At 42.1% G+C, this 19,388-nt stretch overlaps 1 protein-coding gene across 7 annotated transcripts in view; it reads left to right on the top strand.

The window, feature by feature from the left end:
• The window catches only part of ANKRD55 (ankyrin repeat domain 55), a 180,835-nt gene that overhangs the window by 143,578 nt on the left and 17,869 nt on the right, over positions 1–19,388 (top strand). For 6 of the 7 annotated variants that reach the window (XM_086361784.1, XM_086361785.1, XM_086361782.1 and 3 more), the window contains 2 exons: positions 6,234–6,418; positions 14,940–15,107. In XM_086361784.1, the coding sequence (XP_086217910.1) occupies positions 6,234–6,418; positions 14,940–15,107 (353 nt within the window). Of the gene's footprint in view, positions 1–6,233; positions 6,419–14,939; positions 15,108–17,548; positions 18,810–19,388 lie in introns of those variants that run through there. The other variant, XM_086361788.1, reaches the window with a different exon arrangement.

Here is a 19,388-nt window from a genome sequence, read left to right as displayed (position 1 = left end):
CAGCGTTCTTCTCACAGCACAAAACCACCTAGCCCTTTAAAAGGGCCACATGACCTAAAACCCTTTCCTCTCCTTTGTGCAGTCACTGTCATGTGACAGACTCCTACTTCCAAGAGAAGGGCGGAGATCGGGGTTCCCTTCCTGAAGAACCCACCGTAGAACTAATTTCCCCAACACGTTAACAAATAAACAACTAATCCTAAATCTTGCACTAAGATTTCTCGGGAAGTCACTAGAATAAAAAGGGTCTACAATAAGTATATTGAAATCTTGTTTTTTATCAGTCTCTGATAACAAAATTCCTGTATGTTAATCTAACTTTCTTCTTGGCAAGGCTTCTTATGAATTCTTCTCCTTCATGAGGTGTAAAGAGAAAATGACTAGGACTCAGTGGTTCCCGGCAGCCTTTAGGTTACATGGAGGCAATTTCATGGATTACCCACAGACAAAAACAACACAATAAAAGAAAAAGAAACCCACAATCTCATTTGGCCACCCAATGCAGAATCCTGCTGCTGCTACCGCTGCTAAGTCACTTCAGTCGTGTCCAACTCTGTGCGACCCCATAGACGGCAGCCCACCAGGCTCCCCCATCCCTGGGATTCTCCAGGCAAGAACACTGGAGTGGGTTGCCATTTCCTTCTCCAATGCATGAAAGTGAAAAGTGAAAGTGAAGTCGCTCAGTTGTGTCCGACCCTCAGCAACCCCATGGGCTGCAGCCTTCCAGGCTTCTCCATCCATGGGATTTTCCAGGCAAGAGTACTGGAGTGGGGTTCCATTGCCTTCTCCGAATGCAGAATCCTAGAGCTCCATAATAAGATCTATACAATATTCTTACCCTGTTGAAAAATATTCCCACCAAATGGAAACTCAGTCTCCAATTTTCCTAGGGCCCGTTGTGGGCAACACCCATTTCTTCTCTCCTGGTGCTTCCTGGTGTCTGTGACCGAGGCTTCCCAGGCCTGGAGATTCCACCTGATGGAGGTTCAGCTCAGTTTGCGAAGAAGAGAATGTTGTTGGCAGGAGACCACTGAGCTGGGGCCTCTATTCATAAACTAGGGACCTCTCTTTGTTGTTGTTGTTGTTTAGTTGTTCAGTCGTGTCCAACTCTTCTGAAACCCCATGGACTATAACCTGCCAGGCTCCTCTGTTCATGAGATTTCCCAGGCAAAAATACTGGAGTGGGTTGCCATGCCCTTCTCCAGGGAATCTTCTTGACCCAGGGATCAAACCCGTGTCTCCTGCTTCTCCTGTATTGCAGGCAGATTCTTTACCACTGAGCCACCAGGGAAGCCCTAGGGACCCCTCTAGGGCTCTCTCAAATTCTTATGAGGATGCACCATGGCAACCGTCCTAGGCGAGGCTTTTAAAGCACCAAATGTGGGAAGAAGGTCTCAGTTGGTAAGACACACTTCACTGCTACTGATGCTGCTGATACCAACAGCAGTTTTTACTTTAATTCCTCCCATGTGAACATGCAGGATCAAATAAATAAACCATTTCTTTAACTGAAGACAAAATAGTATAACAGTGAAGTGTCAGGGCTCTGCAGTCAATCCCAGCCTTGCCACCTCATGGCTGTGACATTGGACAATGAATCTGCCTGTGATGCAGAAGACCTGTGTTCGATCCCTGGGTTGGGAAGATGCCCTGGAGAAAGAAACAGCAACCCATTCCAGTACTCTAGACTGGGAAATTCCATGGGCAGAGGAGCCTGGCAGGCTACAGTCCATGGGGTCACAAAGAGTCAGACACGACCGAGCAACTCACTGACAGACAGAATCCCTCTGTGCCTCCAATTTCTCCTCTATAATATGAGGATGATAAGAGCACCTATCTTATGCTACTCGTGCCACGGAGATGTTGTCAGGATTAAACAAGCGGGAACAGGCTGTGCTGGGCACAGAACATTCACTCGGTAAACATCACCATCACCATTATTCTTGGGAGGATATTATTATAAAAACAATGGTGATGTAAATGAGGGTGGGATTTGGAGACAAAGGAATTGTCTGAAAGATTCAGGACAAAGGCATTTGGGAGGAAAGGGGTAAGCGGGTGAAATTTCTCTTATCCAGATAAGCCATGTAAGAGTCCAGCTCGCAAGGGAAATGCTGACTGGGACTGTCTGCTCAGGAAGTCAGAAGGGGCCCACTCAGATGTGCCAGACTATAGCCCACCCCTACCCCGCATCTAAGCTGGCTACTTCCAAAATGGCTCCTGCATGGGTCAGGCAAGGAGGGAGGAAGACAGTATGTAAGATCCGGGTTCTGTTTTTTCCGTCTGTGCTTGACGCTCCATCCCACACAGAAGGAGAACCCGTGACAGGCTGTTTTGCTGTTTAGAACACTTTGGCAAGCTGAATTCCTTTACTCTTCCAGGAAACTGTAAACAAAATCAATTCATTGGGTGGACACTCTTTTTTGCTTCTATTTTACTTCTCCAGTGGCTAGTGCTTCTTAAAAGGGGAGAGGGGCTTCTTGATTGTCTTAAATATACATATGTCAGACACCTCAAAATATGTTTAAGTAACATTAGGTGAAAGAATCTTAGAAAAGCTGATAAAGCAGGCATGAAAGCTTAGATGTGTTCACTGTAGCAACCTTTTGATGACAGGCATGCCGTGGAACTGAACTCATTGATCCAAATTATTTAAAAGTCATTGTGAGACAAAGGAAGGACAGAGGGAGAAGAGGATGTAGGGGGAAGGTGAGACGGAGGGAAGGCTAAAGTTGGCAGGCAGGGACTAGGTTATGGGTGTGTCCTCAGTCCCCCGGCAGGGCTCTGGGGATAGACTCAGAAAGGATCCCGACGGCAAACCAGAGCCCTGGGCACCTGGGAGGGCTTGCACTCATGGGGAGGATGCCCAGCCCAAGGGAGTGTGAGTGCGAGCCCGCTCAGTCACTTCAGTAATGTTCCACTCTGCAACCCTAAGGACTGTAGCCCACCGGGCTCTTGTGTCCATGGGATTCTCCAGGCAACCCAGGAGTAAGCTGCCATGCCCTCCTCCAGGGACCTAGTGTGACACTAAATAGCAAATAAAAATCTTCATGACAGGTCAAAAGAGATACCACAGAAGAAAGGAACACGTCATTCCTCTGGCATGTGAGCAGAGGGCTCCACATTTTTCCTGGGCCCCACAGATTATGTAGCTGGCCAGGTTATAGCATTTAAAAACCACTCAGCACTCTTCCTGGGGCTCAAAGTTGAGAGTTTTGCTGCCCTCAGCCTTTGTTCCTGCAAGAGCTTTCAGAACTGGTCCATGCAGCAGCTGTCCCCAGTACAGGGGGCAAGCACTCCAGGGTTCACTGTGTAGTGGTTCTCTGAGAAGCCATGCTGAGTCACAGGATATCCGGAGAGTTCTTGGTGCAAACAGGGAGAGGGGAGGGAAAGGAAGAGGAAAAGCCAAAATGAATGGGTTCTGTTCCACGGAATTGTGCAAACTGACTCAGAGGTTCTAAAACACAACCCTGGGGTCAAATAATCAAGTGGGAAGAATGCCAAAATAAATGTTACATACTTGGAAAATGTATTATGAGATGGCTGTTGAACAGCATTTGGAGTGTATTAGAATTGTAGCTTTTAAAAAGTTCAGTACTCCCTTTCAGCCCAGGGACCCTGAGTCTGGCATGTGACCTGGCTCCTGGCCCCCAGAACTACAGCTTACCTCTCCCATTTCTTTAAACTGCTCCTCATGCCTCCTAGGGGAGAAGGCAATGGCACCCCACTCCACTACTCTTGCATGGAAAATCCCATGGACGGAGGAGCTTGGTAGGCTGTAGTCGATGCGGTCGCGAAGAGTGGGACATGACTGAGCAACTTCACTTTCACTTTTCACTTTCATGTATTGGAGAAGGAAATGGCAACCCATTTTCTTGCCTGGAGAATCCCAGAGACTGCGGAGCCTGGTGGGCTGCCGTCTATGGGGTAGCACAGAGTTGGACACGACTGAAGCGACCTAGCAGCAGCAGCAGCATGCTTCCTAGGAACCTCCATTCTACCCATAAGACCTGCCGCCTAGAGATTCAGGGTGTCTGTGGATTCATTGAGAAAATGCAGATGAATTATTATTATTATAATATTTACTCAAATATCAGTAGAAAACTGAAAGATAAGACTTTCCACAGTGTGAGACAGAATGACTATTTTATTGGCCTTTGAGGATTTATTGTTATCTTAAATTGCAAATGCTTATGTAGTGCAGGCATGCTAAGCTGCTTCAGTCATGTCCAACTCTTTGTGATCCCATGGAGCCTGCCAGGCTCCTTTGTCCGTAAGATTCTCCAGGCAAGAATACTGGAGTGGGTTGCCGTGCCCAGGATCTTCCCAACCCAGGGATTGAATCTTAGTCTCCTGCATCTCCTGAATCAGCAAGCAGTTTCTTTACCACTAGAACCACCTGGGAAGCGCTTACGTAGTGCTTTTTTGTATTTTTCAGTCCAGTGAAAAATAACATGCACAATATTTACTTACTTGCTTATTCAAGCTAAAGAGATATAGGACACTCTCCTGGAAGAGCTGGTGATTTTTAAGGTTGGGACAGGTTGCTAAAAAAACTATAGAGCAATCTCATTCCAAAGATAAGATAAAAACTTATAGATCTACACAGAAAGAGGGATCCGATTTAAATGGTTTCCTGAAGCTCTTTCCTTTTCATACTTGTTTTATTTCTTTATTGATTAGCTACTAAATTATGACCCACTTCTGTTTAAAAAAGATTTTTGACAATTAAATTACATGCAACTTCTAGCAATTTGACTATTACCAGATCATTTTAGTCATCATTATGCCACTAGTCAGTATTCATCATTGTCATTTTGTTAATATTAAAATTAATTCTGCCAGCTTCTCAGGGGTCAACCTCTACAGTAAGCAGGATACAAGAAGCATATATTTAATGAGGAAGTTATCTAGGTAGCCCACCCATCATGCTAGCTCTGATGTCAGTCAATTACACACATTTATTTTTTTTAATATAAATTTATTTATTTTAATTGGAGGCTAGTTACTTTACCATATTGTATTGGTTTTGCCATACATCAACATGAATCTGCCACAGGTGTACATGTGTTCCCCATCCTGAACCCCCCTCCCACCTCCCTCCCCATCCCATCCCTCTGGGTCATCCCAGTGCACCAGCCCCGACCATCCTGTATCATGCATCGAACCTGGACTGGTGATTTGTTTCACATATGATAATATACATGTTTCAATGCCATTCTCCCAAATCATCCCACCCTCGCCCTCTCCCACAGAGTCCAAAATACTGTTCTATACATCTGTGTCTCTTTTGCTGTCTCGCATACAGGGTTGTCGTTACCATCTTTCTAAATTCCATATATATGCGTTAGTATACTGTATTGGTGCTTTTCTTTCTGGCTTACTTCACTCTGTATAATAGGCTCCAGTTTCATCCACCTCATTAGAACTGATTCAAATGTATTCTTTTTAATGGCTGAGTAATACTCCATTGTGTATATGTACCTCAGCTTTCTTATCCATTGTCTGCTGATGGACATCTAGGTTGCCTCCATGTCCTGGCTATTATAAACAGTGCTGCAATGAACATTGGGGTACATGTATCTCTTTCAATTCTGGTTTCCTCGGTGTGTATGCCCAGCAGTGGGATTGCTGGGTTGTATGGCAGTTCTATTTCCAGTTTTTTAAGGAATCTCCACACTGTTCTCCATAGTGGCTGTACTTGTTTGCATTCCCACCAACAGTGTAAGAGGGTTCCCTTTTCTCCACACCCTCTGCAGCATTTATTGCTTGTAGACGTTCCTCCCTGGACTTCCTTGGTGATCAATGGTAAAGAATCTGCCTGCCAGTGCAGGAGACTCAGGAGACACTGGTTCGATCCCTGGGTGGGGAAGACCCCCTGGAGGAGGAAATGGCAACCCACTCAAGTATTCTTGCCTGGAGAATCCCATGGACAGAGGAGCCTAGTGGGCTACAGTCCATAGGATCCAAAGAGTCAGACCGGACTAAGCACCCGCATACCTTAAGTCCTCCTTAGTTCACTAATTATGGAAGACAACTTAGCTCTTACAGGAGACAAAAACCCCTGCCGGGACTTGAGACAAGTTGGTGGGTTTAATAAAATGCATTTTATTTTAGTGTGTGTTAGTTTTGAATTTTTTTTTTTTTTGCTTTGAATTTTTATCTTAATTTGCATAGACAGGGAAGAGCACTGGATCATACATAATGAGCTTTTTTTGACTCTGTTTTTCCAGAGTGGAAATAGAATTCTGTGTTCCATCATTCTGAGCCATCACCAGGGTCCGTCCATAATCAACTACGACGATGAGAGTGGCAAGACATGCGTGCACATCGCTGCAGCAGCAGGTTTCTGTGACATCATCAATGAGCTGGCAAGAGTCCCTGAGTGTAACCTGCAGGCTCTGGATGTGGACGACAGGTATCCGTGGCCACGCTGTCACCTTTTCCAAATTTTAATCTCAAAACAAAGAAGATGTTTAAGGAGTTATCTTATATGACTGTGTCCTTACTGCCAGTAATATTAATATTTATACCTGGGCTTGTGACAATAAAAACTGCTCTATATTAGTCAGGACAGGAAAAACCATTGTTATGAAGAGAAACGCTGTGACTGTATTGTCAGACTTTCCACTTTTTGCTAACTGTTCTCAGAAGGCTTTCTGTATATCAGCTTCCTGCTATATGCACTTTTTGTTCTTAACAGTAAGTCTTATTTTTTTCCTTCATTCCTGGATTATGTCATAAAATCAACAAGCTCTTGTTATCCAGAGAAGAGCACAATAGAGGCTTTGTGTTCAGAACTAGACATGACCTTACCAGGGTTCTGTTTTGGTTTTCTTTAGTCATTAAAGATGTATTTACATAGATAAGGAAGCTGAGTCCAGAAAGGTGAAGAGACTAGCCTAAGAGGTAATTAGCAACTAAGTGAAAACTTGTTCAATCTGAGTCCAGCTCTTTGCGACCCCATGGACTTCAGCACGCCAGGCTTCTCTGTCCTTCACTATTTCCCACAGTTTTCTCGAATTTATGTCCATTGTGTTGGTGATGCTATTCAGCCATCTCATCCTCTGTTGTCCCCTTCTCTTCCTGCCCTCAATTTTTCCCAGCATCATGGTCTTTTCCACTGAGGTGGCTCTTCGCATCTGGTGGCCAAAGTGTTAGAGCTTCAGCCTCAGCATCAGTCCTTCCACTGAGTATTCAGAGTTAATTTTCTTTAGGATTGTCTGGTTTGATCTCCTTTCTGTCCAAGGGACTCTTAAGAGTCTTTTCCAGCACCACAGTTGTAAAGTATCAATTCTGTGATGCTCAGACTTCTTGATGGTCCAACTCTCACATCCATACATGACTACGGGTTTTGACTAGACAGACCTTTGATGGCAAAGTGATGTCTTTGCTTTTTAATATGCTGACAGAAGAAGTGAGAACAACAATCCCATGGCCTCCAAAATGAAAACCCAATCACAGAAAACTACCAAAATGATCACATGGATCACAGCCTTGTGTAACTCAAAGAAAACTTGTACCTTTGTCTTTTAAATGTAGAGCTTTTCACCTACTGGCCCTTCATCCATAATCAACTATTAGAATTTTTCAATTACAATGCTTATCTAACCTTTGCTTCAGTTAGGCATAGACTCAATGAAAATATAAGAATAATATAAAAACAAATAAGACTGTTGAAAACAAGTATAAGGCTTGTACCTTATATATAGTTTTTTTTAAACCTTTTTCTATTGAAGTGCAATTTAGCCACCTACTTCCATGATTTTAGATTCCCCAAGAAGCACTTCCTACTACTTCCTGATACCTGAAACCCTTATAACACAGGAGAAAGAAATCTTGGGTTCCATGTAAGTCTCAGAAGCTGGAGACAGTTAACAGGATGACTTTAATTAAAATTAATATATAAATCATTGAAAGTAGACCTTTTCTGAAGAGTAGATATTGAACTTGAGCAGGTACAAAAGTAGAAGGATTTTGTTACATGAAGAGAAAAGGTGAATGATCCAAAAAGAGAAGAAAAAAACACATGTAAGGCAATGGCACCCCACTCCAGTACTCTTGCCTGGAAAATCCCATGGGTAGAGTAGCCTGGTGGGCTGCAGTCCATGAGGTTGCTAACAGTTAGACACGACTGAGCAACGTCACTTTTCACTTTCATGCATTAGAGGGGGAAATGGCAACCCACTCCAGTGTTCTTGCCTGGAGAATCCCAGGGATGGGGGAGCCTGGTGGGCTGCCGTCTATGGGGTCGCACAGAGTCGGACACGACTGAAGCGACTTAGCAGCAGCAGCAGCAGCAGGGGGACTTTCCTGGTGGTCCGGTGGTTAGGATACCTTGTTTCCAATGCAGGGGGTGGTGGGTTGAACTTTGGTCAAGGAATACATGCCATGTGGCCAAATAAATAAAAGTAGAAAAATATATACATTTTTAAAGAACACATTTAGGAAAAGAGGGCTAGAAAAAAGTTTGCCTACTTCAAAATACTTCTAGAAGCAGCTCTAATACAGTATTTCCCACTTGAATTATCACATGCTTCAGTTCAGTTCAGTTTAGTTGCTCAGTCGTGTCCGACTCTTTGTGACCTCATGGACCACAGCACACCAAGCCTCCCTGTCCATCGCCAACTCCCAGAGTTTACTCAAACTCATGTCCATTGAGTCGGTGATGCCATCCAACCATCTCATCCTCTGTCGTCCCCTTCTCCACCTGCCCTCAATCTTTCCCAGCATCAGGGTCCTTTCAAATGAGTCGGCTCTTTGCATCAGGTGGCCAAAGTATTGGAGTTTGAGCTTCAAGATCAGTCCTTCCAATGAACACCCAGGACTGATCTCCTTTAGGATGGACTGGTTGGATTTCCTTGCAGTCCCAGGGACTCTCAAGAGTCTTCTCCAACACCACAGTTCAAAAGCATCAATTGTTCGGTGCTCAGCTTTCTTTACAGTCCAACTTTCACATCTATACATGACCACTGAAAAACCATAGCCTTGACTAGATGGACCTTTGTTGGCAAAGTAATGTCTCTGCTTTTTAATATGCTGTTTAAATTGGTCATAACTTTCCTTCCAAGGAGTAAGTGTCTTTTAATTTCATGGCTGCAGTCACCATCTGCAGGGATTTTGGAGCCCAAAAAAATAAAGTCAGCCATTGTTTCCACTGTTTCCCTATCAATTTGCCCTGAAGTGATGGGACTGGATGCCATGATCTTTGTTTTCTGAATGTTGAGCTTTAAGCCAACTTTTTCACTCTCCTCTTTCACTTTCATCAAGAGGCTCTTTAGTTCTTCACTTTCTGCCATAAGGGTGGTATTATCTGCTTATCTGTGGTTATTGATATTTCTCCCATGCTTAGGAGAGAAAATTTAGTTCCCCCAGTCTCAGGGAAGAAAGTATATCCAAAGAGAGTAAGAAAGTGCAAAAGATGGGGCCCTACAAGGGTTCAAAGTGAAGTAAAATCTCAAGACGGGTCTAGTTTCTGCTCCGGAGCTCAGCTCAGCCTGCTCTGCATTTTGTTTCAGTTTCTGCATCCTGCACTGGATAGCTCTGCCTTCACATTGACACTGTAAGCTTGTGTCGGTAGAGAATTTTTCAAAATTTTCATAGGTTTAAGTATTGAAGCATTTGCAACAATTGTGGCTTCACTTCCCGTCTTTTTTTTCCAGATAGAAAGTTTTTGAGAAAAGGGAAGAAAAATAAGGCAATGATTTTAAAAAATAAAAAAAAAAAGAGGATGAGGGAAAATATGAGGGAACTAGTCCTCCTAAATTATTAAAACACATCATAAATCTATGACATTTTAAAACATGTTGGTCCTAGCCTAAGATTGATGGTACAGAACACATAACTCATAAATAGCTTGTATAGCTTAAAGGGCCCAAATTTCACCAGTCTATGAAGTCATGCTTTCCTTTAGCACCCAAGTCATTTATCTTCAGGAAGGAGAGTCTTTAATCAAACTCTCCTCCCTACATACTTATGGGAATTATCTAGGGAATGTTTGCATTTTCCATAAGTGGTTCCTTGGCTTCTGACACCTTACCAACACTGCATTCTTGTACCTATCATCTCCTGTCATTCAGAGACTGCCTCCTCAGCCCACTGCTTGTCTCTGATGAATTTCTTCTGAATCATGGGCCCTGGTTCTCCAGCTCCTTACTGTGATAACTGAGTCCAATCTGCTGTGTTTGAAGACTATCCTGAAGCATAGAGATAAGAAAGGGACTGCAGCTTACATAACTTGAAACTGGATACTACATATTGCCCACAAAGGCTTTATGTGTATTAGTTAGAAGTTATCTATACTTCTCTTGTTTCTGCAAAATAATTTTTTCCCTGAGTCCTTCTGGACCTCTTCTTCCATGCTGATGTTCTGAATGATCTCAGGTTGCCTCAGCCTGCCTCGCTTGAAGCAGGGCTTCAGTTCCTGGCTAGAGATTGAGGTTGGGTTGCAGCAGTGAGAGAGCTGAATCCTAGCCACTAGACCAAAGATCAGGGACAAGGCCCTGGCCCTTCAACGTGCAGAAAAATAATTCCCACAAAGATAGAAAGTAGTGGAATAGGTAAAGTATTTATTAGGAGGAAAAAGAGTACAGTATATGAGGACAGACACACAGGCGGACTCAGAGGAAGAATTGCACCCTCAGGGCAGTTCACGTTACTTATATGGGGCATTTCCTCCAGGTTTCCTTGGCCAATCATTTTAATTTGCCTGGTTCAGAGTTCATATCTGTTACATCTCAGGATCCTCCCATGTGCACACACACATCTCTTAGCCAAGATGAAAGAGGTCTATGGGTGGGTGGCATCAGCATCACTCCTGTTTTGACCTCCAAGAAGCCTTTCTTTGCATGTGCAGTTGGGAGGTCTCCTGACTTCAAAAAATGAGAAATATGTGGGCTCTTATCTTCTGTGTGGGCAGGGCCCAGCCTCCTCTCTCAGTTGTCCTGATATTGATAGTTTGTAGTTTCTGTCCACAGGGAATGACTCTCTAAACTTTACCCTGGGGACCATCTACCTCCTGCCTCAAGAGAAATTAATAGTCACTCTTCAGTTCAGTTCAGTCGCTCAATCATGTCCGACTCTTTGCAACACCATGGACTGCAGCACGCCAGGCTTCCCTGTCCATCACCACCTCCCAGAGCTTGCTCAAACTCTTGTCCATAGACTCAATGATACCATCCAACCATCTCATCCTTTGTCATCCCCTTCTCCTGCCTTCAATCTTTCCCAGCAACAGGGACTTTTCCAATGAATCACTTCTTCTCATCAGGTAGCCAAAGTATTGGAGTTTCAGCTTCAGCATCAGTCCTTCCAATGAATATTCAGGACTGATTTCCTTTAGGATTGACTGGTTGGATTTCCTTGAAGTCCAGGGAACTCTCAAGAGCCTTCTGCAACACCACAGTTCAAAAGCATCAATTCTTCGGTGCTCAGCTTTCTTCATAGTCCAGCTCTCACGTCCATATATGACTACTGGAAAAACCATAACTTTGACTAGATGGACCTTTGTTGGCAAAGTAATGTTTCTGCTTTTTAATATGCTGTCTAGGTTGGTGATAGCTTTTCTTCCAAGGAGAAAGCATCTTTTAATTTCATGACTGCAGTCACCATCTGCAGTGATTTTGGAGCCCCCCCCAAAATAAAGTATTTCACTGTTTAAATTGTTTCCCCTTCTATTTGCCATGAAGTTATGGGACCATTAGTACAGTCACTCAGCAATTGTCATAAAGGAATATTTCACAATGTGCCAAAGAGAATTGTCGCCTGTTGATAAACCTGACTGCGTTGATGTTCAACCCTCCATCTATTGAATTCATTGGCAATATATTCGCTAATCAGGAGGGTATAATATGGCTGGTGCCTCATCTTGTTTCATAATAAATATTGTCTGGAGACCTCTCAAATAGAATGGAATGAATCATATCTTGTACAAGCTCAAATAGGCAGTGCAATTGATGACAATGTTGAAAAAATACATGGTCCTATATTAAGTGTCCTCAAATTGCTGTCCATATTATAACATGAGGAGGATGCTTGATTGACACAGGACACAGTCACCCATGGGGACTCTGGTCATACTGTGGACATGGCTGCTGCTGCTGCTGCTGAGTCGCTTCAGTCATATCCGACTTTGTGCGACCCCATAGACGGCCTCCTACCAGGCTCCTCTGTTTCTGGGATTCTCCAGGCAAGAACACTGGAGTGGGTTGCCATTTCCTTCTCCAATGCATGAAAGTGAAAAGTGAACATGGCTACACTCCCAGTACTAAGTCCTGAGCCCCTTCAGACAGATAGACCCAACTGAGTCCTTCTCTGTCTTACCCACAGACTGCCTCCATGTCTGAGAGACTTCTTGGCTCTCCAGGGGTGGTCATCTGCCAGGGGTCAAGCCCCAGAATGAAGCCAAGGAGAGGCCTCCCATGCCTTCTTTTCCTGCCCCAGGATTGATCCTCTCCCAGACTGACTGACAGGAAGAATAGCCCTTCTCTTCATGGGAAACCCCATTCACAGGAATGTCATCTATCACCATTCCCCGCTTTAGCCCCCCAGGGTCCCACTGTCCAGACACACCACACAGACATCCCCAACCACCTACTTCCCAGCATCTCTGCCAAAGAAGCAAGGTTCAGGTCCCCTTTGTTCTTGAGTCCAGTGGTCCTTTATGCTCTTATCACCTTCTTGTCTCATTTGCCTTGATAGTTCTTTCTACAGCTGGGGAACTGTTTTGCTCCATATTTGCTCTCAGTTCTGGGCTTGGCTTTTGGAAACAGGAAGACACTATTTCTCTTATCTACCCTGCTATATCCCTCCCTTCAAGTTGGGCATAAAGTCAACCATATCCTTATATGGAGGAAAGGGGACAGGTAGAAAAGTATGTATACAGTTCAGGATCTTAAAATTTGATCCCACTGCATTAATAAATGGTGTTGAGAAAAGCTGGCTATGTAACTGGAAAAATGGTCAGATTGGCTCCACACCTCACCACACATATCAGAATATACATTCAGATACATGTGCAGTTTTGTTTAAATCCAAATAAATCTAGAATAAAATATTAGTTTCCTATTTATTTACATTCAGTAAATTTACTTTTTTTGGATGTATAGTTCTATGAATTTTAACACATACATAGATTCATGCAATCACCACAAGGCAGATCCAAAACAATGCCATCAATTCCAACACCAACTCAGATTGTCCTTCTATAGTCAAGGCTTCCCCCATCTCCAAGCTCTGGCAGCCATGGATTAGTTCTCTCTTTTGGGTTTTGCCTTTTCCAGAATGTCATGCAAATGGAAATATACAATATGTAATCTTTTGAGATTGCTTTATTTCACCTGGTAGAATGCACTTGAGATATATCTATGTTCCATATACCAGTAGGCTATTCTTTTTACTGCTAAGTAGTATTCCATTTTGTGGATAAATTATAGTTTGTCTATCCACCCATTGAAGAATATTGGGTTGTTTATACTTTTGGATGGTTACAAACAGTACAGCTATAAACATTTGTGTACAAGTTTTTGTGTAAATGTCAGTTTTCATTTCTCTAGCTATAGATATAGACATGAGATTGCTTGGCCATATGGTAAGTATGCTTAACTTTAGAAGGAATTGACAAACTATTTTCTGGTGTGGCTGCTTCTAAAAAATGTATAAAAGTTCCAGTTGCCCTGAATCTTCATCCATACATGTATTGCCAGGTTTTGGGTTTTTTTTAACTTTTTTTTTTCATTGAAGTATAGTTGATTTACAATGTTGTGTCCATCTCTGCTATCAGCAAAGTGACTCAGTTATACACATATAGAAAGCCTTTGTTTTTTTTTAATTTAGCCATTTAAATAAGTATGTAGTGGTATCCCATGTAGTTTTAATTTGCATTTCTCTGAATGAAAAATGTTACTGAGCATCTTTTCATGTGCTTGTTTACCAATTACACACTTTCTTTGATAAAGTCTTCAATCTTTTGCTAGTTTTTTAAATCGATTTGTATATATTTTTTTTTATTGTTCAGTTTTTAAATACTTTACATACTCTCTTTGTTGGATGTGTAATTTGCAAATATTTTCTCCCAGTCTCTGGCTTTTTTTTTTTTTTTTTTAAGAAAATGATGGTTTTGCCACTTATCAAAAGTTTAAACACTGGTGAGTATGTATCTACCTTCTGGCTAATGAAGAACTTTCTAAAATATAAAAGCATGAAACAAATAAAAAATGAAGAGGTAAATAAATGTGGTAATTTCTTAAAATTTTTATGGAAAACCACTAAAAAAATTAAAAGCTAAGTAACAAATTAGAGGAAATGTTTTCATAAACCTAAGTAGAAAAAACCCAATACCTTAAATATTTTAAAAGCTTAAATGAGTTAGTAAGAAAAGCTAACAACCTAATAGAAAATGGACATAGGGCATTAAGGCTCATTTCAATGAAGAAACTAAAATGTCAAATAAAATGTATTTCCAAGGTTCTTCCTCATGTTATTTAAAGAAATGCAGATTCAAACAACACTGAAGTACTAATTTTGCCTACCAAGTTGGCAAAGATTTTTAAAGATGTTGATAACACTTCATATTAGGAAGGAGTAGGAACGCAGCTGGTAGGAGGAAAAATTGAGTCAGTTTTCTTGGAAGGCAATCCTGGCACTATGTATAAAGAGCCTTCAAATTGTTCATATCCTTTGACCCACTACTTCCTTTTTGAGGAAATTCGCAGAAAGACCAAAGAAGGGGAAAGGCCGCAGAGTATCAGAATTAGGGGAGAGGCCTCTGCACACATACACCATCACCCTGAAACTCCATTTAGTGCATACCATTTCCACACTGTAAGTAGCAACAAGTCTGTCCTGCCAGGACCCAACTTTGAGCAGGAGCTGTTGTCAGCTAGGTCATCTGTATCATTCATGTACTCAGACACTTGTGCTATCCCCCTGTGGTCCCCCAGGACACCTCTGCACTGGGCTGCAGCTGCAGGGAAAGCAGACTGTGTGCAGTCACTGCTGGAGCTGGGAATGGACAGCAACCTGCGAGACATCAATGAGAGCACGCCCCTGGCCTATGCCCTGTACTGCGGCCACACGGACTGTGTCAAGCTCCTCTCCCAAGAGAGCAGGTGAGCGCACCAGGAGGCACTCATTTTTTTCTTCGTCTCAAAGATTTATAAAATTGGATGCAATTGTCTAAACTGCCAAAACCAGCACAAAACGATCTATAACTTAATAATTGTGTTTGACATTGCCAACTACAAATTGGTACTTGCCATCTACCTCTACAAGGATTAAACAGTGTGCTGCTGCAGCTGCTGACTTTCAACAGCCCTCCCCCCCCCCGCCGCCACTGAAAGGCGCTCAAGGTGGAGAGCAGAAATGAAGCTCTCTGTGCTCTAGAATAACTGACAGAACAGGTCTCTAGATAGTTAGATGTTTTCAAGAACCAATTTTATGAGCCCAATTCTTGCATCTCTTTGTATCTAGAAAAGCACAAAAATCTTTCATGGTGACAACTGTTCCTCATGACTAGCAGTTCAGTTCAGTTCCTCAGTCACGTCTGACTCTCTGCGACCCCATGAATCGCAGCATGCCAGGCCTCCCTGTCCATCACCATCTCCCGGAGTTCACTCAAACTCACATCCATCGAGTCGGTGATGCCATCCAGCCATCTCATCCTCTGTCGTCCCCTTCTCCTCCTGCCCCCAATCCCTCCCAGCATCAGAGTCTTTTCCAATGAGTCAACTCTTTGCATGAGGTGGCCAAAGTACTGGAGTTTCAGCTTCAGCATCATTCCTTCCAAAGAAATCCCAGGGCTGATCTCCTTCAGAATGGACTGGTTGGATCTCCTTGCAGTCCAAGGGACTCTCAAGAGTCTTCTCCAACACCACAGTTCAAAAGCATCAATTCTTCGGCCTTCTTCACAGTCCAACTCTCACATCCATACATGACCACTGGAAAAACCATAGCCTTGACTAGACGGACCTTTGTTGGCAAAGTAATGTCTCTGCTTTTTATTATGCTGTCTAAGTTGGTCATAACTTTCCTTCCAAGGAGTAAGCGTCTTTTAATTTCATGGCTGCAGGCACCATCTGCAGTGATTTTGGAGCCCCAAAAAATAGTTTTCCACTGTTTCCCCATCTATTTGCCATGAAGTGGTGGGACCGGATGCCATGATCTTTGTTTTCTGAATGTTGAGCTTTAAGCCAACTTTTTCACTCTCCACTTTCACTTTCATCAAGAGGCTTTTTAGTTCCTCTTCACTTCCTACCATAAGGGTGGTGTCATCTGCATATCTGAGGTTATTGATATTTCTCCTGGCAATCTTGATTCCAGCTTGTGCTTCTTCCAGCCCAGAGTTTCTCATGATATACTCTGCATGTAAGTTAAATAAGCAGGGTGACAATATACAGCCTTGATGTACTCCTTTTCCTATTTGGAACCAGTCTGTTGTTCCATGTCCAGTTCTAACTGTTGCTTCCTGACCTGTGTATAGGTTTCTCAAGAGGCAGGTCAGGTGGTCTGGTAGTAAGCTCCTGCAAAAAGTATGTGCTTGATTGCATGTACTTCCCCTTCACCAAAACCCTCCCAGCCACCTCTGCTCACCACTCTGAGCAGTTTCTCAGAGTGATCAGAAATGATGTCTCTTGGGCTATAATCCTCATTTTCCCCCAAATAAATAGTGACTCACAACTCTCATGTTGTGCATGTTTTTTCAGTTGACACCATTATCTAACAATGATATGTCCTTGAATCTGTGGAGCAAAATGGTAGTAGTAAGCCTGAATGTATCAGCCTAACATTTACTGAACTCTAATCTCTTCTGTTTTCTCCCTTTCCACATCCATTTAAGCAATATGCTAATTGCTCTTTTGCCTAAATCAGCATTTCTCCAACTCCTTGTTCTCAGGACCCATTTATACTCAAAAATTATGGAGGACCCAAAAAAGCTTTTGTTTATGTGAGTTACACCTATCAATATTTATGGCATGAAACTAAAACTGAGACACTTTAGATAAAATATTTAGTTAGTAATTTAAAGTGATAATAATCCTTTATAAGTTAAGATTAATACCATATTTTTACTTAAAAATAAACTATTCTTCAAAACCAACCAGAAAAAGTGTAATGAAAAGAGCAGCTTTATTTTACTTTGCTCTTCAAGTCTCCTTGATAACTTTATAGAAGTTTAATAGAATACAGCGGGATTCCCACATCTGCGTCTGCATTCAATCTATTGCAACATGACTGTTTTGACTAAAGGGTATGAAAATAATCTGGCCTCACATAGACACATAGGTAAAAAAGGGAGGTGTATTTCAATAGACTTTTCAGATAACTATGGATACTTTTCCTCGGATAGTACACCAAAACTTGACAAGTAGTATTAGGTTGGTACAAAAGTAATTGCAGTTTTACACTGTTGAACTTTGCCATTTGATATTGGGATACATTCTTAAATAAATGTGGTTATGTTATACAACATTTTAATGTGCATTTCTCACTTTATGTCTTTTTTCTAATGACTTATTATTTGCTGTTTCTTTTATATTTATTTTGACTATAGAAACGTTGTTAGACAAAAAGCAAATTCGAATGATTTTTTTATTCGAGTTAAAAATGGGTTGCAAAGAAGCAGAAACAACTTGCAACATCAACAACACATTTGGGCTAGGAACAACTAATGAATGTATAGTGCAGTGGCGGTTCAAGAAGTTTTGCAAAGGAGATGAGAGCCTTGAAGATAAGGAACACAGTGGTCGACCATCAGAAGTTGACAATGAGCAACTGAGAGCCATCATCAAAACTGATCCTACAACTACATGAGAGGTTACAAAGAATTCAATATTGACCATTCTACGGCTATTTGGCATTTGAAGCAAATTGGAAAGGTGAAAAAGCTCGATAAGTGGATGCCTCATGAGCTGACAGGAAATTAAAAAAAAAAAAATTGTCATCTTGAAGTGTCATCTTCTCTTATTCTATGCAACAAGGAACCATTTCTTGATCAGATTATGACATGCAAGAAAAGTGCATTTCAGATGACAACCAGTGGTGACCAGCTCAGTGGTTGGACCAAGAAGAAGCTCCAAGATCAGATCAGTCACTCAGTCATGTCCGACTCTTTGTGACCCCATGAATCGCAGCATGCCAGGCCTCCCTGTCCATCACCGACTCCCGGAGTTCACTCAGACTCACGTCCATCAAGTCAGTGATGCCATCCAGCCATCTCATCCTCTGTCGTCCCCCTCTCCTCTTGCCCCAATCCCTCCCAGCATCAGAGTCTTTTCCAATGAGTCAACTCTTCGCGTGAGGTGGCCAAAATACTGGAGTTTCAGCTTTAGCATCATTCCTTTCAAAGAAATCCCAGCTTCCCAAACCCAAATATGCACTAATAAAGGGTCATGGTCACTGTTTGGTGGTCTGCTGCTCTAGTGATCCACGACAGCTTTCTGAATCCCAACAAAACCATTACATCTGAGACGTACGCTCAGGAAATCAATGAGATTCACTGAAAATGGCAATGCCTACAGCCGACACTGATCAACAGAAAGAGCCCAGTTTTTCTCTATGACAATGCCCAACCACATGTCACACAACCACCGCTTCAAAAGTTGAATGAATTGGGCTACAAAGTTTAGCCTCATCTGCAGTATACACCCGACCTCTTGCCAACCGACTACGACTTCAAGCATCTCAACTTTTCCTAGAGGAAATGCTTCCACAGCCAGCAGGAGGCAGAAGATGCTTTCCAACGGTTCATAAAATCCCAAAGCATGGATTTTTATGCTACAGGAATAAACAAACTTATTTCTCATTGGCAAAAATGTGTTGATTTTAATGGTTGTTATTTTGATTAATAATGATGGGTTTGAGCCTAGTTATAATGACTTAAAATTTATGGTCTGAAATCACAATTATTTTTGTACCAATCTAATAGTTTCCCAAAGATCAGTTGCAGTGTGGACTTTGTCACCTTATCCGTGAACTTTTTGAATTCTGTTACATTAAAATCCATTCATCTCTCTAGCACCTTAAATGTGTCTTATACCTATGCATGATTTTATATCTTGCATTGGTCATTTGAAAAACATTGGTTTGCTTAGTTATGAAGATCTTCCATTAAATAATACATTTCATTTTACAACATTAGAAAAAAATCACATTTATTAATGTCACCACTGATCTCATCAGAAAAGGTTTTATGTATCAGGAAGCTATCAAGCTCAAAGTATGCATACAAATTTTCCAAAATTTCTCAGTTTTGCATGAAAGCTAGATTTTTGTCATTGGCAACAATTACTGTCAATTGTTTACCTTGAAATGACAGACTCACTCTGTTCATTTTTGAAAAATCAAATGCCCTACTCCAAATAACCATAGCTTGCCTAGAAGCCATTGAAATG

Source organism: Bos grunniens, chromosome 20 (genome assembly GCF_055505025.1).
Source record: "Bos grunniens cultivar Pamir isolate PY7600 chromosome 20, Bosgru_T2T1.0, whole genome shotgun sequence".
NCBI classification, from domain to species: Eukaryota; Metazoa; Chordata; class Mammalia; order Artiodactyla; family Bovidae; genus Bos; species Bos grunniens.
Note: the sequence above shows the minus strand (reverse complement) of the source record. Positions and strands in the feature narration are given on the sequence as shown.